The sequence below is a fragment of the Nicotiana sylvestris genome, chromosome 3 (assembly GCF_000393655.2).
Source record: "Nicotiana sylvestris chromosome 3, ASM39365v2, whole genome shotgun sequence".
In the NCBI taxonomy this organism is placed as follows: Eukaryota; Viridiplantae; Streptophyta; class Magnoliopsida; order Solanales; family Solanaceae; genus Nicotiana; species Nicotiana sylvestris.
In genome coordinates this window covers 39,008,259-39,031,202 of record NC_091059.1, presented here as the reverse complement: position 1 = coordinate 39,031,202, position 22,944 = coordinate 39,008,259, and the positions used below count along the sequence as shown (strand labels likewise).

Below are 22,944 nucleotides of genomic sequence, written 5' to 3'. Positions count from 1 at the left end.
CAGGGCCATACATTATAGGTTTTGTAAACATGGCACACCTCAATCTAATTACAAGGGTCATATTTAACTAGGCCTAAAGACACTTGAATCTGTAAATGCTTTGAAATTAAAGGAAGCTATTGATTGTGAGCACAATTGGGCCATGGATCGTTTCAAAGAAATGGCCTAGTGTATAAGATCATTGGGCTGTTAAGGCCAGGCGACCAAATCTACTAGACAGTGACAAAGGGTTGTCCCTGAGATACACAAGCCAGCTAGGTCCAGGCGGTCTTGGGCCATTTAATGGGCCTGGTTGTTTAAAGGATGTGGTTTAACATTTCAAATATCCACTACACTTTGATCAATCAAACATTAATTTACATTAGACTAATTGATTTCATCAAACCAAATAAAAGATTCGCCATCTATTAAAAATCTAAATTGCAGAACATTAGAACACTAGCACTCAATGAATACTCAAGCTACATGTATTTTTAAGATCAAAGCTACTACTAACTGATGTTAAATTCATACATATAGTGACTTCCACATTAGAATACTTCAGACATTTACACCAGACATTACAATGCAACAATAATTCTTGAATTCATTCAAATATGAAAAACCAAAATCTAAAACAACCAGGTCATGCTGAGAGTTGACATGGAACTCAACATCACCATTAACTTGAATGTTATTCACTTAAATTAAGTCCATACCATAACAGTCCAAAATCAAAGACACAACAGTAAGAGTTCAATTAGCTAAAACTAAATGACAAAACTAAAGTCCAAATATAATATACTTGACAGGAAGAATTCATCCAAAACTAAACTCACATGCTAAGCTAAAGTTTAATACAGCCCTAAAAGATACTATCAACAGCATGGGTAAATTCAGTAGATCACATAGTAAAACCAGTGTAATGCAAAGAAAAACAAAGATAGATTCAACACAATATCAGCTGAACTAATGCTTAAATCTCCTCATTCAATTACATGCTTCAAGTTTGAGCTTCACATCCAATAAAGTCCAAAGAGGTACCTGGATATCCAAATAAACCAAAGAAAATGAAGAGTTCAGCAGTAGCAGCAGAGTAGGTGAATCAGCAAATCCAAACACAGCAGTGTTCACCTACTCAAACCATTTTTAACCCAGATAAACAAGAATTCCTTGAAGCTTTTGATTTCTGACTAACAACCAAAACAAAGGAGCAAGATCAAGATCAATTACAACCCAAAAGATGCAAGAGTTTTTAGTATTTTTTTTCAGAGTAAGAAAATGGCCTTTTCAGAAGGTTAATGCAGAGAAAGTGAGGTCAGAAATCTTTCAGCCATTTCTGTGTTTTGGACCTCTAATCTCTGCCTAGCACATGCAGGAAATGAGCCCTTTATAGCCAGCCTTTAGGGCAGCAAACTTGACTTTATTCCTTCACTATTTACCCCTTCCCTAATTTTTATCTTTTCATTTCAAGCCCTGAAATTAGAGCCTGTTTATTGAACCAACCTCAATCCCACCTTCCTGGAAATTTTCCAAACGGTTAAGGAAGATTTCCCTTATTAAATTCCCCCAAATACCCTTAAAACACCTTCTAATTACCTTCCAACACAGCTGGGACTTGAAACCCTTTATACAACTGAGAATCCCAAAATCCCCCACAACCCTTTGGGCCTTGGTGCTAATGGGCCTGTCTGCATGCAAGGCAGGCCCTAAACCAAACAAAGCCCAAAACAAAGTAATTTTTGGAAGAAGAAGAAGAAGAAAACAACAATAATCTGACTAAACAAAATTAAAAAATAACCACAATGAACCAATTCATCTGGACCAAGGAATCGTAACAAAACTAAACAAAGAAATTAGAACTAATCAGTAAAGACTTACACTGATTTAAAGGCTAAACAAAACTAAACCACGTTAAGACGTTTAATAGTAATTTGATAAACTAACTGACTCTGATGTCAAGCACAAAGAAAGGAAAACTAAATTTCGTTATTCTTGAAAGAAAAGGAGAAGAAGATAAAGAAAAGAGGGGAACAGAGAACCAGAAAAGGAACCAAGAGAAAGAAATACCTAATACTTGGGAGGACAGATGACTTAGATTAGGCAACACCCCGGGTTTTCCGATTAAGACCGAAATAAGTCTTAATCGATTGTTCTTGTGAGAACAAGCGACTAACACTCATTTCGAGCAAAATTTGTCTTCAAAGATTAGAGAACATGAACCCAGGTCTTTGCATGATGAATCAAGGACGGGAACAGATCTAGGATTTTGCTTTTAGATCTGAAATTAAGGGAGACGGGTGGAGATTTTGGGAAAATCGACACTGGCCTAGTGTTTGAGGGAGTATGGAGAGTGTATGGTCAGTTTTTGGTAGAGTTTGGAGCGTCACCGCCGCCGATGGAGAAATCCGGTGGGTGGCGGATGGTGGTGAGAGACGAGATGAAAAAGAAGCTAACACAGGGGTCCTAGGTTAATTTGGTTACATTTAGACAGTTTTAATTAAAAGGGACGAAGCTCTTAAAGTTGTTAGATGATGGAAGATGAATGGTCAAGATTAACTTACACAACTGAACTCAAAACGACATAGTATTTCCCCCATACTACGTCGTTTCAAGGGTATGGGTTGGACTGGACGAAAAATTTGGGCCTGAGAGGGAATTCATTTTGGGCCTTAACAAATGTTGGCCCTAACAGCCTTATGCTGATTATCTTTTCTTTTTTTTCAATTGATTAAAAACAAAAATTAAACTCTTAAATTAAAATAATTTACAAAATTAAGCTAATTATCTAATATAATATTTACAAGAATTAATTACTTCTAAATTAAAAGGGAAAATTACTAATTTAGAATTAAAATGCTAAAATGCAAAAGTAGGCCAATTTTGTGATTTTCATTTTTTAATGAAGCAACTAATTTACTACTTAACCCTAAAATGTGAAAATAAATCTTAAACAGAAATGAATGGAATTTTTGATATTTTCATGATTTTTAACAGAAATAAACATGCACAGAAATGCAAACAATTAGCTCAAATTCTCACAAAATCTTATAAAATTGAAAATAATGGAATAATTTATTTTTCTTAAATTTTATAGGAGTAATTCATACAGGGCAAAAATCACATGCTCACAATGCCGCATTCGCGAAGAGGAAGGAGTGAGGCCGCTGTGGAGTGGGAGTTACTCTTCGCGATCACGTGAGGTCAACCGCGATCACATAGACCTGAGTCGTGCAAGCATCGCGTTTGCGTGGAGAGTATCGCGTTCGCATAGGGTAAATCTGGGAGCCAGGAAAGTTGCTTTTCGCGATCATATGGGAGTTTCCGCGATCGCGATTAAGGTCACGTCTGGGCAGAACATAAAATTCAAAATCGAGTGTTTTGAGTTCATATCACAAAATTGAATTGGGAACTCGGTAGAAGACGAATTTTGGATAGATTTTCGGAGGGAGTTTGCGGGTAATGATTCTTAACTCCGTTTTGCTTATAACCCATTAATCTAAACATGAATTCATCATCTAATTTCGGATTTAGGGTGACAAATTAGGGGGAATTAGGAAAAGTTCTTCGGCCTAATTTTGGGGTTTTGATCAAGATTTTGGTATCGGATTGGAGTAATTTTGTTATGGTTAGACTCGTGAGTGAATATGGGTTCATAATCTGTAACTTTTACCCGATTTTAGGCATGAGCCTGGGGAGGATTTTTGGGTATTTTTCTATTTTCTTGTCTTAGCTTCGATTTCATTAGATAAATTAGTTGTTTGTAGTTGTATTTACGTTATGATAATAATTTGATTAGATTTGGGCCACCCGAAGTTGGATATTCATGGCAAGAGCATGATTTCAGATTGATTTTGAGTCGGTTCGAGGTAAGTGGCTTGCCTAACCTTGTGTGGGGGAACTCCCCTTAAGATTTTTGTGTTGTTTGTTATATGAATGTCGTACAAGAGGTGACGAGTGTGTACACGTGTTAATTGTTGAAAACCCCCATTTTTATTAAGTAAATATTCATGTTTTTCTTGTAATTGAGCATTTCTTGTACTTGAAGCCTCTTGTTTAGCTTAGGAAAAACATGCCTATGTGTTCTAATTGTTTTACCTTCTTTAACTGCTTACTTGTATCTTGTGCAGCATGTTTAGAGTAGAATTTCTATTTATTCACGAACAGAACTATAGTTTCCTTCTTGCTACTGTTGTTTGTTTACTTTTGGACTACGGGATGATATCCTGGGAGATCCCCCTGCATGTTTACTTTGAGACTATGGATCGGTATTCCAAAGATTCCCCTGCACGTCTATATTTGGGACTACGGGATGACACCTAGGAGATTCCCATGTACTAGATATTTACTTTTGGACTGCGGATTAGTATTCCGAGAGATCCTCTGCACATTTACGTTTGGGACTACGGGACGATATCCCGGGAGATCCCCTGTTGCTATTTCTGTGTACTGAGTTACATTCTCCTTGTGATTTTATTCTCTATCAACTGTTAGTGCTTTAATTATACTGTTACATTTTATATTGTCTTACCTCATTTAATGTATATAACCAGTAGGGCCCTGACCTTTCTCGTCACTACTCGATCGAGGTAAGGCTTGGCACTTACTGGGTACCACTATGGTGTAATCATGCCCTTTCCTACACATGTTTTTCATGTGCAGATCCAGGTTCTTCGGCCCATCCATATTATCAGTGAGGCGAGGCGACCTTCAGAAACTTCAAGGTATATCTACCACGTCCGCAGATCGAGGAGTCCCTCTCTATTTTCCCCTCTAGCTTTAGCTCTCCTGTAATTACTTTTGTTGAGACATTCTAGAGTTAGAATACTTTGTAGTTATTCTACAGCTTGTGATTTCATGAGATTCCGGTTTTTGGGAGCATTTTTATTTGTCGAGAATGTTATTATGGTATATGTCGAGCGGCATTTTAAACTTTCTTTATTATATTTCCCGTAAATTGCTAGTTTTGTATCTTTATTTACTTTTTTCCGCAAATTGTTAGGCTTACCTAGTCGTAGAGACTAGGTACCACATATGGCCCCAGATCAGCCTGAGGATAAGGTAGCGGAGGCTTGAGAGGTTCAAGAAGTACAAGCCTCCTATATTCAGTGGTTTAGCATCAGATGATGCCCTGGGATTTCTGGAGGAGTATTACCGTATCCTCCGCACTATGGGTATATCAGGATCGAGTGGGGTTTATTTCACCATCTTCCAGCTTCGAGGAGCAGTCTAATAGTGGTGGCGTACTTTTGAGTTGGATAGTCCAGCCAAGGCAGCATCCCTTATTTGGACTCAGTATTTAGATATGTTCCTGAGAGAGTTTGTCCCTTAGAGCCTCAAGGACACATGGCGTGCAGAGTTTGAGCATTTGCACCAGGTCACTATGACTGTTTTAGAGTATGTTGTCTGTTTCATTGACTTAGCTAGGCATACACCAGCCTTGGTTGCTACAGTTTGTAGGAGAGTTCGCCGATTTATTGAGGGGCTCATTCCTAGCATCAGGTCTAACTTGGCTCAGGAGTTGGAGGTAGATATTCTTATCAGCAGGTGGTGAGCATTACTAGGAGAGTAGAGGGCATGTATGCTTGGGGTAGAGAGGAGAGGGAGGCTAAGAGGTCTCGAGAGTCGGGCCATTATTCTGGTACTCGTGCCCCAGCTCCAGTTCGCCACGGTAAGGGTTATATGAGTCACCCCATTCATTTAGCTCTTCCAGCAGCTAGTGGTATTCCAGCTCCTCCTAGACCTTAGGAGCCTTATTACGCACCTCCAGTATCTAGTGCACCTCCTACATGGAGTGCTTTCAATGGTCAGTCCAGCAGACCAAGCCCGAGCCAGTCACAGCCATCACATCCTTCCAAAGCTTGTTTTGAGTGTGCTGACACATGCCATATGGTGAGGGATTGCCCCAGACTTAGGAGGGGTGCACCTCCATAGACTTCTCAGCCACAGCGTGCCCCGCAAAGTTCCCAGGCTATGGTTACAGAACTAGTTGCTACCCCACCTACTTAGCTAACTAGAGGTGGAGGTCGGGGAGGTAGAGGTCGCCCTAGAGGGGGAGTCCAGGCTATATATTATGCCCTTCCTGCCCGTACCAAGGTTGTCGCCTCCGATTCTATCATCACAGGTATTGTCCTAGTTTGTCATAGAGATGCATCAGTTTTATTCGATCCAGGCTCCATTTATTCTTATGTGTCCTCTAATTTTTCCCCGCATTTGGGCGTATCTATGGATTCCTTGAGTTCCCTTGTTTATGTTTCTACTCCCGTGGGAGATTATCTTGTTGTGGACCGCATTTATCGATCGTGTTTGGTTGATCTTAGTGGTTTTGAGACCAGAGCCGATTTATTATTGCTCAGCATGATAGATTTCGATGTTATCTTGGGCATGGACTGGACAATATAAAGAACAAAGGAAGAGACTCCAAGAAAGCAAACTAAATTATAGATACAAAAGTTTCCCTACAAAGGGGCTAGCTTCAACAACCCATAAGGGACGGTTTGCCAAGCTACACAAACAGTTAATTTGTTTATAGTCGCAAAAGTTTTCCTACAAAGGGGCTGGCTTCAACAACCCATAAGGGACGGTTTTCCAAGCTACACAACTCAGAAAATCTTTGTACTATAACCAACGTTAGCTGTTTATAACTCAGAAAACTTTCGTACTACAATAAGCTAAATTTCAAAGAGTATTCTTTCTCTATTTTCATATATGGACCGGCCTTTTCATCCATTCAAAAGAAAGAACAAGAGTGAAATTTAGAAAGCACTCATATGTAATGTATCACAAAAGATTTACAAAGGTTACAAGATGATCTTCCAACTACTACAAGGCCTCCTTTATATAGGACTAGGAGGTGATAATATAAACCTATCTTACATGGCAAACTTATCTACATGTGGGTCCTTCTTGGAATGTGAAGGACTTTAGGCAAAACAACTAAAAAGCTCCTGAAAACATGTGAAAGGGGCGAAATATACATGGTGTAGCATGTGAAAGTATGAGGGAGCATGTGACTACATGTGAAAGTAGGGTGTTGCATGTGACGAAGCATGTGGAAGCATGTGAAAACAAGTGGAAGTGGGGCCCGGATAGTATGGAAAGATGTGGAAATTTGTCTTGGCATGGGTAGATGATTTTGAAGGATTTTTTGGTGGGTAATGTAGGATTATGGTGGGATTAGTAGGGATTTAGATAATTATCCTTCATTGATTCTAGGGTTGTCTTCTAGGCATCTTTTCAAAGACCTTGTGTAGTAATTCCTGGAACTTGACGGTCCTTCTCCATTGTGTTCTTTCTCCTTTGGATTGAGAGATGTAATTCGCAACTTTAATCTGGAAATGTTGTGAGTGATTTTTTCTCGGATGACTTCGTATGGGGTTTGATACTCTTTTGCTACTTCCCGGACTCTTTCCCAGTGAGGATAAGTGTTGGTATAATTCCAGCTTGCCTAATCTTTTGGCCATATCTCTCTCGGGATGCACCTATTTTGCTGGAAAAGGATTCTTTGTGCCTCGCTATATTCTTCCTCCATTGATAAAATGGACACGGGAAATTTCCACCAGAATCAAGCCTCTACTTGCGGCTGGACTTTTCCATTAATAATCTTCACTGGCCTGTGGAACATGAATACCTTTGTTGTGTAGGAATCGTTGAAACATTTTATCCTATATCTTCTAGGTTTGAACCATAGCAAAAATACTTTAAGGGTTAGTGCAATGTTATCAAAATCCTTGAAGACGTTGCATTTGAATTCCATGAAAATATGATACTGATGGCATAGGTACCAGAAAAACCATAATAGTTCTTATGGAAAATCCTTGGCTTGAGTTATGAATATATGGCAGAACGGATATTTTGGATTGACCCCATATGGCTTGAGAATGGATCCTCTATGTTGCCGGAAACCTTGGAGCTCATAATAAGTTATTCTTTCCATAATAATTGACGGATCAAAGGGATCCATGAGGTTGAACAACTCCGGTGGATGATCTGTTGGCTTTAATGAACTTGTTCATGGTATATTTGAAAGCATGAAGATGTGGCTTATTAGCTTTTCCATTGACTTCAGTTTTGCTAGGGAAAATCTTTTTGAGAATTCTTTCGATCGAGACAGAAAATCCGCGAGAATATTATCCTTTCCTTTCAGGTGCTTGACTTGAAATTTGTATGGAGAGAACCATTGAGCCCATCTGAGAAGTTGAGGATTGGGAATAATTTTTGCATTTATCTAGATCATCTTTGGGAAGGCCTTCATATCCATCTCTATTAGAAATTCTGTATGAATAAGGAAGAAATTAAATTTCTTGATTCCATTCTTTACTGAAAGAATTTCCTTGAAAGTGGAGTGATAATGTTTCTCGGCATCTTTGAACTTTCTACTGGCGTATCCACATATTTTCCTCTGGCCATCTTTTTCTTCAAATAGAACAGCACTCCAATATTCATTGTTGGCATCAGTTTGTAGTATCTTCTTTCCATCTGAATGGATGTAGAGGGACTTGACATTTTTAGATATCTCCTTTATTTTTCTGACTACTTCATCATGTTTCTCTCCCCATGATGGAGTATTTTTCTTGAGCATTTCTGTGAGCGGTGAAATGTATGTAGAGATATTTGGGATGAAATCTCTTACATAATTTATTACACCCAAGAACTATTGGCTCTGCTTTGTTGTGAGGTTGGTATCCGAAAATTTGAGTAATTCCTAACATATATGTGGTCCTGGACTGTATTCACCTTGGACAAAATGTATTCCGAGAAAATCGATCTCCTTTTGAGCAAGAACCATTTTTTTGCTGAAAGCATGATCCTGTACTGTGTTACCAATGCCTCAAATTGACGAAGAAAATTGACATGTTCTTCCAATGTATCACTAAATAACAGGATGTCATCAATGTAAACTAAGGAGGTATGGAGGATGGGTTGGAAGATTTTTATCATGGCTTTTTGGAACAAGGAGGGTGCAGTTTTCAATCCGAAGGGCATGACTTTCCATTGGAAGTGATGATCGGGGATGTAAAATCCCGCTTTGGATCGTTCTTCAGGGTGGATTCCCAATTGCAAATATCCAGATTTTAAATCAAACTTGGAAAAATATTTGGCCTAGGCTAAGTGGGAGAAAAGAGTGAGTTTATTTAGGATGGAGAATTTTTCATCTTGGAGGAAATGGTTAAGTGGCTGGTAATTAATAACTAACCTGAGTTTTCCTCTTGTCTGCTCAGCTCTTTTGTTGATATAAAATGCTTCGCATGCCCATTGTGAATCCGACTGCTCTATCAGATCAACTTTCAAAAGTTCTTGCATTCTTTCTTTGCAAGCTGAAGATGATCTGGATTCATGCCTGAATGACTGGCCTTTGTCAGATTGATGTTTTCATTTTTATTGAAAGGGATCTTGATAAAAAAACTCTTGGTTTTTCCATAATGGGCTTTTCCTTTTCTTCATGAAATCCTTGTGGGATTCAGCACATGAATGTTCAATAAGATTTTGCTCAATCTCTTTGATTTGTTCGTCATTGGTGATTTGGAATAGCCTTGGAATCTCAGAATAAAGTTTGAACTGCTTTTTAAAAGCTATCCCGTTAGCCTTGATCTGGAGTTGATCCCTAAGTTGTCTGTAAATGTCAAATCCAACAATAAGATCTTTTCCTGGTACATCAGACCCTATCAGCTTGGTTCTGTACTTCAATCCTGGAAAGAACTCAATTGTGACTAGATGCTTTGTGATGACGGTGGTAGTCAGGATTCCATTTGATGCAGTGTTAAAATCCTTAAAGTGTGGCACCCATTGATCTTCAGGGAGAACAACAGGATTTATGAGTGAGGAAGCAGCTCCAGTGTCGATGAAAGCAATAACTCAAGTTGGTTTATCCCATTTGGATGAATAGACCTTGAGTTCTACTTGAGAAACGACTATGAGAGCGTTGATATCCTCTCGGGCTTCGATTACTGGTTCTGAAATTTGGTAGTGATCATTGCCTTGATCTTCATAGACATCAAGAGAGAATAAAGTTCCTTCATTAGGTTTATCATCCACAGAGAATATGGATTCAAGGTCATCCTCTTTTTCGAGATGTATGGCAGTGTAATCTTCAATCTCTTCAAGGAGTTTGACAGATCTTCTCGATTGGGGACAGTTTTTAGTGAAATGTCCAATCTTGTGGCAAATAAAACATCTATTTTTCTTTTGAAAATTTCATGGCCTTGTACGACTGAAATATTTTGTGCGTCTCTTGGACCTTGATTTTGCGTTTGGAATTCTTGGCCATTTGAACCTCCTAAATTCTTTCAGTCGCCTAGATGTGTGGCAGGAACATCCTTACCCGGTGATTAGGTTAGATTTGCGCCATGCTTTATCAAGTGCTGGATTATGTTGGATAATTTGTTTTAGGGAAGAGCGCTTCATACAAATGTCATCTAATGCAACGAAAATAGCTTGCCTGATATAACCAATTTGAAGGATTGTTATAGAGTGAAACTTTTCTTCAATGATGTTCATGGTTCAGCTTGCCAACAACTTTGGAAGGGAAGAGACAAAGGCTTGCTTTAGATTAATGTCTCCACCGTTCTCGAAGTAAATCTTCGCCATTTTTTGAAAATGCCTGCCAATGTCATTTTTGTCGAATGATACACATTTCATCTCGAAGAGTTGTCTTCGCATTTTCTCCTATTTTTGGCCAGTATCTCCGCAGAAAACTTTATGTAGGATTCTGATGTTGAAGGCAAAATCTTGGAAAGTAAGAAAAGTATTTTTGTCTTGAATTCCAAGTAAGTTCCACCAATCTCTGAGAATTCCTGAGAACAGTGTAGTGAGTTCTGACAGGATGATATACTTTTCTCGTTCCACCAAATTTTTGGTCACCATCCAAGTATAGAAGTCTTGGATCCTTTGAGGACATCTTGAAACCTTGACATCATCTAAGGTGAAAGTGTGGAAGCCAGTTCCAACTGGTTTTGACGGCATGGGCTCATATCTCTTTCTGGGATTAGTTCATCTAGAATTCCTTCTTGTTCCTCATCTACTTCAGATACTTCTGGGTCTCTTGGCTGATTTACAAATATTGGGGGATTGTCATCTTCGGAAGAGTTTGTTGTGGATTCATTGCTTGATTGAGAGCTATCTTCCATTGTTTCATCGTCTGATGAATTCAGATATTCCGACCATGGAGTATCTTCTTCTGATATGTATCTTGGCTGGAGACATAGAGGTCTGGAACCTTCTGGTCAGAAATCATCAGATTTTCGGGGTTCAATCCTTTTGAACTTTCTCCTTGGTCTCGCCTTTTCTTTGTTTGTTTTTGCGCCGCAAGAGCGTCCTTCCTTTCCCAAACCATTTTTGCAATATCAAAATCATGTTCTTCTTTTAAGGGTTTGGTGAAAGTGATTGGATTTTGTGAGGTAGATGGAAAAGTAGAAAAGGTGTAGTCTAATTTAGGTGGGGAATATGCTTGTGGAGACATAGGGAAGAAGGTAGGTTTTGAGGGGAAAACTTGGGTCTTTTGTGGCTCAAAGCGGTTATTTCTCAAAAGTTGAATTTGTTCTCTAGTGGAAATTGTCTCCTTTTGTTGTTGTTGGAAAAATTGGAAAAGTGAAGTTCCTGGAGGACAAATCTCGTATTGTAAATTTGCCAACCTCAGTTCCAAGGCTTTGATTAGTCCGGCATGGTGAGACGATGTTTGCTCCATCTTTTTCTCAATTGTTTCCACTTTTCTCATCATTTTGTTTTGTGTATGGGCCACGTTTTTATGGTGTTGCCAATGTTGTTCAATACTTTGTTTTGGCAGATGGAGTTTTCTAATTGCCAGTTCATTGTTGCTTCGATGTCACTTGTTGGGGGCTTTTTGGAGCATGGATTATACCCTTCTTTTCAAAAGGTTGGATTGAAGGAAAATCTAGGGTATGATTGGAGCTTGAAGGACTTAGCATGAATATCTGTGGTTGTGTGGAATTTGTGGTTTTTTGAGTTGGTGAAGTTTCAGGTTTAGGTGGCTTTTTGGATTTTGTGGTATGAGCTGATGGTGATTTGGTTTTGGGTGTGGTTTCACTATCCTCCCACCTTTGAGGGAATTTTTCTGGTAATTTTGGCCATTCTTGGGGTTTGTAACCGACAAGAAATTTATATTTACCTGGACGGCTTAATGAGCCAAATGAAGGATCTTTATTTTCATATTTGGCTCGAAATTGTTTTTCAGTGGTCTTCCCCTTTTTATTAGATTTTGGTTTGGTTTTATTGAGGCTGAACCTTTCCCAATGACGCTGGTGGTGTTCATCATATTCTCCAATTGGATCTTCCAAACAGTCTTGGCAGTCGCAATCAAGATCCCAAGGGCAATGTCCCGTAAAGGGGCATTTGAACCACCAAGCTCTTTTTCCTTCTCTGTAAATTTTGACACCAGTCATGTTCTTCAATGATGCTTTGTATATTCCATAAAACCTCTCCATTAGGTTCAGGGCATGTATCTGTTGTATCTTTGGGTTGAATCATTTGGCAAAAAAGATGGTTTTATTGGGTTTTTTGAGATGGGAATGGTCAAAGCTTATGCAGACAGTTTTGTCATTTCTTTTGGTAAAAGTTGGTTCACCAGATTGCAGAGATTCCTCCGGTTCTCTTAACTTTTCATAATTTGTGATCCAGGAATCAGGAAGAATTTTGACAAGTTCATCTCTAGAATTTCATCTGGGTATGTGGGTGCACATGGTGTTTCCTTTGGTAGAATCAATATTTAAGAGTAAAGCATTTTCTCCTCCGGGAAGTCAAAGATCCATGGCATGATTTTGGACTCGCCACGCCATTTGGTGATGAAGAGTGGCTTGGATGGAATCTTTGGCTTGAGGGGCTCCTTGGATTTGGACTTAAATTTTTAGTGCTTCGGTTAAGTATGGATCATAAAGGGACATGTTGAAATTTGGAAATATAGTTATGAAGACAATCCCAACATTCAGGGTAACTTCTGCAGTACCCAAATTTGCATGTTGGTACTCCAAGTATCTTGTATCTAGAAGAGAAAGTCGAGCTACAACAGGTTGACCTTTTCTTTCGTGATATGTTAAAGCGATTCGGATAGCGCCAAAATGGATATGGGTAAAACCATGATCTCTCCATTAACTGGGAAAATCATCTGGGATTTGAAGGGTGATAAATTGTTCCTCTCGAGTGGCAAGAATAGGATGTTGGTCAAGTTTTGAGGCAGCAACATATTCTTTAACTCTTTTTGGTTTGTGTTGGACTGAGGAACGAATTTGGGTCCAAGGTGCAAACGCTTTTTTGGCAAAAGCTGAGTAGGGGTTTATGAGGGGTAGTTCAGTGGAGGATACTTTTTGTTCATCGGGCAGGATATCTACTTCATAGAGGTAATCATATTTTTTGGACAAGGTTTTATATAGAGTAGGAGACATATTCATTTTTGTTAGGGAAGAGGATGATGGAAATGACTCAGACATATTTAGTAAACTGTTCCTCCCTCCGAAAGGATGGGCTGGCTCTGATACCATAGTATAAAGAACAAAGTAAGAGACTCCAAGAAAGCAAACTAAATTATAATGCTAATCTTGATTGTCATGCCAAAATCGTGACACTGGCTATGCTAGGTGTACCGCGAGTGGAGTGGAGGGGTACTTTAGATCACACTCCCAGTAGAGTTGTTTCTTTCCTTAAGGTTCAATGAATGGTTGAGAAGGGGTGTGACGCGTTGAGAGATGTTAGTGTTGATACCCCTACAATTGATTCAGTCCTAATAGTACGGGACTTCCCTGATGTGTTCCAGCTGATCTTCTGGGTATGTCACCCGATAGAGATATTGATTTCGGCATTGATTTGTTGCCGATCACTCAGCCCATTTCTATTCCTCCTTATTGTATGGCTCATCCTGAGTTGAAGGAGTTGAAGAAGTAGTTGTAGGAACTACTTGATAAGGGTTTTATTCGGCCTAGTATATCACCTTGTGGTGCCCATGTCTTGTTTGTGAAGAAAAAGGATGGTTATATGCGTATGTGCATTGATTATTGCTAGTTGAACAAAGTTACAATGAAGAACTGGTATCTTTTGCCTCGTATTGATGATTTGTTTGACTAGCTACTGGGTGCCCAAGTGTTTTTTAAGATTGAGTTGCATTCAGGTTACCATCAGTTGAAGATTCGGGAGTCAGATATACCGAATACTACTTTCAGGACACGATATGGTCATTACGAGTTCCTTGTTATGCCATTTAGGTTGGCCAATGCCCCAGATGCCTTCATGCATTTGATGCACAGTGTGTTCCAGCCATATCTTGACTCGTTTGTCATTGTCTTTATTAATGATATTCTGGTATATTCTCGGAGTCAGAAAGATCATGAGCAGCACCTAAGGACAGTGCTTCAGACTTTGAGAGAAAAGAAATTATATGCAAAGTTCTCGAAATGTGAGTTCTGGTTGGATTCCATGGCATTCTTGGGTCACGTGGTATCGAGTGAGGGGATAAAGGTGGATCCGAAGAAAGTGGAATCAGTGCAGAGTTGGCCCAGACCATCCTCAGCTATAGAGATCCGCAGTTTTCTTGGCTTGGCAGGTTATTACCGTCGATTTGTTAAGGGGTTTTCATCTATTGGAGCACCTATGACTAGGCTGACCCAGAAAGGTGTTCCATTCTAGTGGACGGAAGAGTGTGAGGAGAGCTTCCAGAGCTTAAGACAGCTTTAACTACCGCCCCAGTTTTGATATTGCCTAAAGGTATTGGGTCTTATACTGTCTATTGTGACGTCTCGAGGATTGGCCTTGGAGCGGTATTGATGCAGGACAATAGGGTGATTGCCTACGCGTCTAGACAACTGAAGGTGCATAAGAAGAATTATCTTGTCCATGATCTCGAGTTAGTTGCTATTGTTCACACCTTGAAGCTTTGGCATCATTTTTTGTACAATGTTCCTTGTGAGATCAACATTGATCACCGGAGTTTGCAGCATCTGTTCAAGCAGAGGGATCTTAATTTGCGCTAGAGGAGGTGGTTAGAGCTGCTGAAGGAATATGATATCACTATCTTGTATCACCCGAGCAAGGCCAATGTGGTGGCCGATGCTTTGAGTCATCGGGCGGAGAGTTTGGGGAGTTTGGCTTATTTACCAGCAGCGGAGAGGCCCATGGCGATGGATGTTTAGGCCTTAGCCAGCCAATTTGTGAGATTGGATCTTTCGGAGCCCAGTCAGGTTCTAGCTTGCATGATTTCTTAGTCTTCCTTATTTGATCGTATCAGGGAGTGTTAGTATGATGACCCTCATTTGCTCATCCTTAACGACAAGGTTATGCACGGTGATGCCAGAGATGTGACTATTTGTGATGACGAGGTATTGAGGATGCAAGGTCGGGTATGTGTACCCAATGTTGATGGGCTTCGGGAGATGATTCTAGAGGAGGCCCATAGCTTGCAGTATTCCATCCATCCGGGTGCCACGAAGATGTACCAGGATTTGAGACAACACTATTGGTGGAGGCGGATGAAGAAGGATATAGTTGTGTTCATAGCTTGGTGCCTCAATTCTTAGCAGGTAAAGTATGAGCACCAGAGACCAGGTGGGTTGCTTCAGCAGATAGAGATTCCAGAGTGAAAGTGGGAACGGATCACCATGGACTTCGTAGTTGGACTTCCACAGACTTTGAGGAAGTTCGATAGCATTTGGGTGATTGTGGATCGGCTGACCAAGTCTGCACACTTCATTTTTTATGTACTACCTATTCTTCGGAGCGGTTGGCGGATGTTTATATCCAGGAGATTATTCGTCTGCATGGTGTTCCAGTTTCCATCATTTAAGACAGAGGTACACAGTTCACATCCCAATTTTCGAGGGTCGTACAGCATGAGTTGGGTACTCAAGTGGAGTTGAGCACAGCATTTCAACCCCAGACGGACAGACAGTCCGAGCGCACTATTCAAATTCTCGAGAATATGATCCGTGCGTGTGTGATAGAGCTTGGAGGTTCTTGGGATCAGTTTCTGCCACAAGCGGAGTTTGCCTACAACAATAGTTATTAGCCCAGCATTCAGATGGCACCGTATAAGGCTTTGTATGGTAGGCGGTATAGATCTCTGGTGGGTTGGTTCGAGCCGACCGAGGCTAGATTATTGGGCACAAACTTGGCTTAGGATGCCTTGGAGAAGGTTAAGGTGATTCAGGATAGACTCCGTACAGCCCAGTCCAGGCAGAGGAGTTATGCGGACCGGAAGGTTCATGATGTTTTCTATATGGTTGGAGAGCGGGTCTTGCTTCGGGTTTCCCCTACGAAGGGCGTTATGAGATTTGGGAAGAAGGGGAAATTAAGTCCGAGGTTTATTGGCCCTTTTGAGATATTGTGACATGTTGGGGAGGTTGCTTATGAGCTTGCCTTACCTCCCAACTTGGCAGGAGTTCATCCGGTATTTCATGTTTTGATGCTCCAGAAGTATCACGGTGTTCCGTCGCATGTGTTGGATTTCAGTTCAGTCCAGTTGGACAAGGATCTATCTTATGTCTAGGAGAAAGTGGCGATATTGGATAGGCAGGTTCGAAAGCTGAGGTCAAAGAACATTGCATCAGTGAAGGTTCAGTGGCGGGTCAGCCGGTCGAGGAGGTGACTTAGGAGACCGAGCAGGATATGCACAGATGTTACCCTCATCTTTTCACTACTTCAGTTATGTCTCTATGCTCGTTCGAGGACGAACAAATTTTTTAAGAGGGGGAAGATGTAATGACCTGGCCGGTCATTTTAAGAATTAACACCCTGATCCCCCATTAACTACTTTCCCCATGTTTGCTTCTGCTATTTTGATTTGCCGATCTTAAGCTAACACATCTTTGCTCTTCTCCTCCTCTTCCTCTTCTTCTTCTTCTTCGCCGCACTTCACTAGCCACATCTTCTAGGTTTATTGTGAAGTCAAGATTTTGATATCGAAATAATACTTAGGTTAGGGGAGTTGGAAGTTTTTCATATATGAAATTCTATGAAAGAATTGTGCTCAAATCCGAATAGATGATGTTGAAATTAGCTGATAATATTCCAACAAGCTTCATTCTAGAGATTTAGTTCAATTGAGACTAGTTTGCAACTGTTTCAGAACGAATTTGGTGAGATGAAATCAAGAGAAGATGAGCTGAGTTCTTGAATTTTGTTAAAGTCACTTCAAGATTGAAGTGCTGGGTATATATAGTTTAGCTCAGATTTGGAGGCTATTCCAATTTCTGAGGTTTTCTGTACATATTGAGAAAGATTTTTATATTGGTGAAGAAAATTTAATGTGTGTTGATTAATATTGCTAAAAATATTTGGGTGAAGCTCGTCCTTGAGTTTGAGATCAATTTGGTGACGTTTTGACATCCTCCCCCTTAACCCCCCGACGAGGGGCGGATGGAGTATTAATGAAGATGTTTGGGACTGAACACATCCCCCTTTACTTAGTAGGGCTTAGGAACGATGTTGGAAAATGATTGTTGAATATAGTTACTTACCTCACAGCCTAATTTCCTCTGTGGGGTGTATACTGGCCGGGTTGCTGCCCGGAGGACCAAACCTGACTGCTCGGACAAGCTTGGTATATGGTCTTCCCTTTATCAGCATGTGGTATAGTCGCATTACAATTATTTCACTAGTATGGGTCGTTTTATACCTATGTCATATGAAATTTTGTGAGTTGAAGTTTTGTTTGTCGTGAAAATGGTAACAACAATTAAATTTGTGAATGGGACTCTAAAAATACGCGATTAATTTTTATGCTAGTTGTAAGAGTAGTTGATGCTAAGAGTATGAAGTTTTAACAAAGAGATACAAGCTAAAACGGGGCAGTAATCAAACCGAGGGGCTTGCTATCCGGGCTTCATACTGGTCGGTGGAGGGCCTCGAGGTCGATATCAGGCTCGAGATCGAGCTATCGGGGGTAACCGGGAGAGGGATAACAGTTAAGATATAATTAAAGAAAACACTTTATGGCCAATACCAAGCAATAAATGAAGAACGAGTATGAAAATAATAAATGCTAAGAGTGGCCTCGGGCAAATGGGTTAGAGAGAAAATAGAGAGAGAGAGAGAGAGAGAGAGAGAGATATTATTGATCTTTTGTAGAATAGTTGAAGCAACGGCCCCTTACAAGGTGGTGAGGGTTCTCTTTATATAGGAGGGGAACCTGATTATGGTACAACATACATTAATTATAAAATCATGGAGATGAGACGGTTAGACATGACGTCTCGACACAGGCTCTAGGTAGGCCGGCTCTGTCAGACTTAGCCGCATGTCTTGGGAATTCCCCCTTTTGCTCTAGCCCCGATCTTCGTCTTCTTTGAGTCGGGCCTCAACGAGCCCCGAGGGAGGGGACTCGGTCGCAACTCCACATCCTCGGGGTCTCGAGGTGTTCTCCCGAAGTGGCTTGGTAGCAGGAAATTAAGCCCTCTGATTTCGCCGCATATAGATAGTCTTCGCGTTTCCTAGAACGAAGCGATGGGAAATAATTCTGACACCTGGCTCTACAAGCTTCTCGCGGTGGCGTCAGACCAATGATGCAACCTGTGGCGCGAGCTTTTGCAACACCTGCGATGTCCCACGGACTTGTGTATTTGACATCATTCAATGCACTGTCGGCTCCCGTTCTCCAAGGTGAAAGTACCGCCATCAATTCGACTATTCAAGAATGTAGTAATTGGGTCTGTCAGTCAGTCTTCTAAAGCCTCGATGATCGTGTTGTTGCCTCGTATAAATGGCGGTGCTCTGGTGTTGTTTTTCTTATCCAAGTACCTTCATCTGCTTATTCGCCCATTTCTTCTTATCATCTTCCTTTATCATTGAACTTAATATTTGAGGTTTGTGGCCTCAAGGTCGTTTGGCAGAGCTCCCGTAGGCGGTGTCGCGGCCTCTTGCCGGAGCTTCCCCTTGTCGACCATGACCATGTCGTCCTACCGATGTTGTGGTTGTTGTTACATCTGTTGTCGCTGCCCTTGTTTGCTCGGGATGATGACATACGGGGGTCAACTTTCCTTGCTCGTGAAAAGCTCTTCGGATTACATACTGCTGCTCAAAAGGGGGCTTGGATTATACACCACTGCTCACCTTCATACCCCGGCTCGACATGGCACTCTGTCTCGAGCTGGCAGCTTGCACGGCTAAGTGTTCCAAGAAATGTATTCTAAGTAGTCGTGCAAGCGAGGCCGAGGCTCAACCGGTTCACTGCCTCTGCGAGGTTCTCTTGGCCAGTAAGGGTCCTCGATCTTTGGTGAGCTATGGCATTTTTTCATCCCTTCCTGCTTCTTGCCCTATCTTTTGGGGATATCAGTATGGAAGACCGGGATAAGGCTTCTGACGATGCTTGCCCGGAGGCGCTTGTCGCAGGAGATGGACCCTCGAGAGTATACCAGTTTCTAGGATTTTATCACGCGTGTGCACCCTTTTGTTTCTTCCTTTCTGTGTAAGAGCCCCTTGCGGGCTTTTGTAATTGTATGTATGTGTCACGCCCCAATCTCGGGAGGCACGACCGGCGCTCAATCGAGTGAACCCAACTGAGCAAGTCTTATCAAACACTTTCTACCCATCTCAATATGAATAAGGAAGCCATGCTTTCATTTATTTAGACAATAGGAAAGATAGTGCATTCAACACGGTTAGTTCACTTTATATCACAACCTTAAACCGTAGTTAAGTTTCCAAGATTCCATACAATTACACTTTAGAGAAGCGAGAGCTAGAATTACAACATATTTCGTAGACCCATCCAACACTCGTACATAACTCACACATATGTCTATGGAGCCTCTAAGGATACAAAAGACAATAATGACAACGCCGGCAACAAGGCCCCGGCTATACCTCAAAAATGGATATCTATAACAAAGGATGTAAAACATACCCCTTGAAGGAGAAAGGGGCTCACCAAGACTTTGAGAGGAGGAAGCTCCGCTAAGCGCGATCAACATTATCCGCTATGGAGCCACCTACATTCATTTAAAAATGTAGCGCCCCGGCAAAAGGGACGTTAGTACCATGGAATAGTCCTAGTATGTGTAACTAAACACCATCTAGTTAGAAAGAACAACCATACAAGAGTACAAAGAAATCATAAGAAACACAAAGCTTCAAATAAGCACCACGTCAACAATATAAGAGGTTCACATAGTTTTAACATAATTTCTGAAATTTTTGGTTGGGGCATTCCTTATCGTTACATCATCATCCACATTACCACCCCTTCTTTAAGCGGAGTCTGATCACGGCCCGATCGGCTAAGCTATCTTACCAAGACGTTACTCTTATTTCATTCTCACTTTTCAGTTTCAATTATCAATACATTACCACCATGTGTGTATAACATGGCGTCCAATCACAGCCCGATCGGCTAAGCCGTCTTACCAAGACATTACCCTTTTCCGTTAATCATCTCACTTCAGTCTTTGGATTCACATGAATTAGTTTCTCGGCACTTGGGGCAACAATTACCACATTCCATAACTCACATTTTGTACTATTCCCTTTTTCAACATTTATCTTGCCATTTAGGATCATAGACACATACAAAAGCAATTTAAGTTATAAACATAGTGAGAAATTCATCTAGTTCGACATATTAATCACAATGTAACCTTGACTTGACATTTAGGCATTTAGCACATAGCTCATGTTTTTCCACACATCCTCAATTTACAAAGAATAACACACTAAACATATGGAGAAGCATCTTCCAAATACATTTTCACAACATCAATTTATTTGACATAACAAGTACCACATCAATCGAATTCTGAGCTTACAACATTTGCACGGGCACCATAAAGGCTCAATTTCTAAAAGGAGGGGGTTTTGCCATACATACCTTGTTTAAGCTTTCCTTAAGTTACTACGATGTTCTGGAAATTCTAGCAATCCCAATCTACTTGAGACATAACAAAATTGAATACAAATTAGGAAGGTATTCATGGTTTCAGCTCATTTGAGTATTTTATCAAATACTAGTTGAGCATCATGATTTTAAATCTCTTTTATAAGATTTCCTTCATTCTCCAACCCAATCTTTACTTATTTATGTTCAACAATCTTCCCACAAACCTAATTTGTATATGCATGTATACATAATACTTACAACACCAACACAACCTAGGTTAGGCACATATGGCTTCCAATCACCATCCCATGAGTTCTAACGTATATATCATACATAAATAATCACCATAGAGTAGTTAGAGATGATGGACATACCTCTTGTAGTCAGAATCTTGAGAATCCCCACTTGTAGTGTTCTTGATCAATTTAGAGATTTGAATGAGAATCTATGGATTTTCAAGATCAATCCTTTTTAATATAAGTGTTTAAGAGTAGTAATCAACTCAAAATACTCCAAAAACATTACCTTGGATCATAGGAGGGAAGTATGGGATGGATTCCCCTTGATAGAGCAAGCCCTAGCTAAAACAAATGACTTAGAGACTCTCCATACCTGGTCTTGGGGTATTTAAAGGGCTTCTAGGCGCGCGACTGCAGTTAAACCGCGCCCGGGACGAGGTGGCCGCGCTCGTACCACGCTCGGGCCACACTTGGGAGGCAGAAACTCTCAATTTCCCGCGGCCGCTCCGCGGATGCGCATCTGACACAGGTCCGGTAAAATGGACATAACTTTCTGTAATGACAAACGGTTTGATGCCTTGGAAACTAGACTCAACGAGCTTTAATTTCATATGTTGTGAATCACACAACACCTTATATAAATGTAGATATGATTGTACAAAGTGAGGTCTTGTGCGTACTCATTTACAACTTTAGTCTATTATGAAATTTTCCAACTTGGCTTAGACTTAGGCCACTCCTTAGACCCCAAATCACTTATAATATGACTTATACGCTTATTAACATATCCAATTGATATCCATTATATCATGAATCCTCCTTTTCACACACAAATAAAATAATTAACCTACCTTGGCACCACGAAATCTTAAATTATTTAGCAAAATTTTCTGGGGCTTTACATTCTCCCCTACTTAGGATCATTCATCCTCGAATGATAATTGGAGTCAATCCGCAAATACTTAGTATAACTTATCTCCTTTCTCACACATCTTTAACTCCCAAATTTTTGACTAACTCCCAAATTTTTCAGAAATTTCGGCATAGTTTCCCTTGTAACTGGGCCTATCCACCTGTCAGAGAATCCCAGAAACACATCCTATCAACATATACATAATCCAAAGATGCAACATAATATAAAATGATGCCGACTGTGGCCCCATAAGCAATGCATTTCTAGAAAAGAAACACTATTATCATCAACTAACCATGTGATACATAATTCATAGAAGGTAAGATTTCAACATCTTCATAGGACACAAATACTTAATTACATAGCTATCCAAACAAGTGAGGGTACTTCTTCTTCATTTCTTCCTCAACTTCCCAAGTGGCTTCCTCACTTTGCTGGTTTCGCCATAACACTTTCACGGAGGCAATCTCTTTATTTCTCAACTTTCGGGCTTGCCTATCAAGGATGGAAACTGGAATTTCTTCGTACAATAATTCTTCATTAACCTCGATAGTTTCAACTGGCACAATAGCAGATGGATTTCCCACTACTTTCTTTTACATAGACACATGGAATACCGGGTGTACCAATGACATCTCGGATGGTAACTCGAGCTTGTATGCCACCTGACCGATCCCTTGAATGATTCTATATGGCCCCACATACCTCAGACTCAATTTCCCTTTCTTTCCAAACTGCATAACACCTTTCATGGGGGAAACATTTAGGAATACCCAATCATCTTCTTTGAACTCTAAATCTCTGCGACGAACATCTGAATAAGACTTTTGGCGACTCTGAGCAGTTTTCAACCGCTCCTTAATAACCTTAACCTTATCCATAGCCTAATGTACAAGGTCTGGCCCTATCAATTTAGCTTCTCCAACCTCGAACCACCCAATGGGAGATCTACATCTCCTACCATATAATGCTTCGAATAGTACCATTTGAATACTAGCATGAAAGTT

The 22,944-nt window shown here is 40.5% G+C and overlaps 1 protein-coding gene across 1 annotated transcript; it reads right to left on the bottom strand.

The window, feature by feature from the left end:
- Positions 1 to 22,302: 22,302 nt before the first annotated feature.
- Positions 22,303 to 22,818, bottom strand: LOC138887256 (uncharacterized). Its single transcript, XM_070168981.1, has 2 exons — positions 22,643 to 22,818; positions 22,303 to 22,432 (listed from the first exon to the last, which is right to left on the bottom strand). The coding sequence occupies exons 1-2, from the start codon at positions 22,816 to 22,818 to the stop codon at positions 22,303 to 22,305; spliced, it is 306 nt and encodes a 101-aa protein (XP_070025082.1).
- Positions 22,819 to 22,944: the final 126 nt, after the last annotated feature.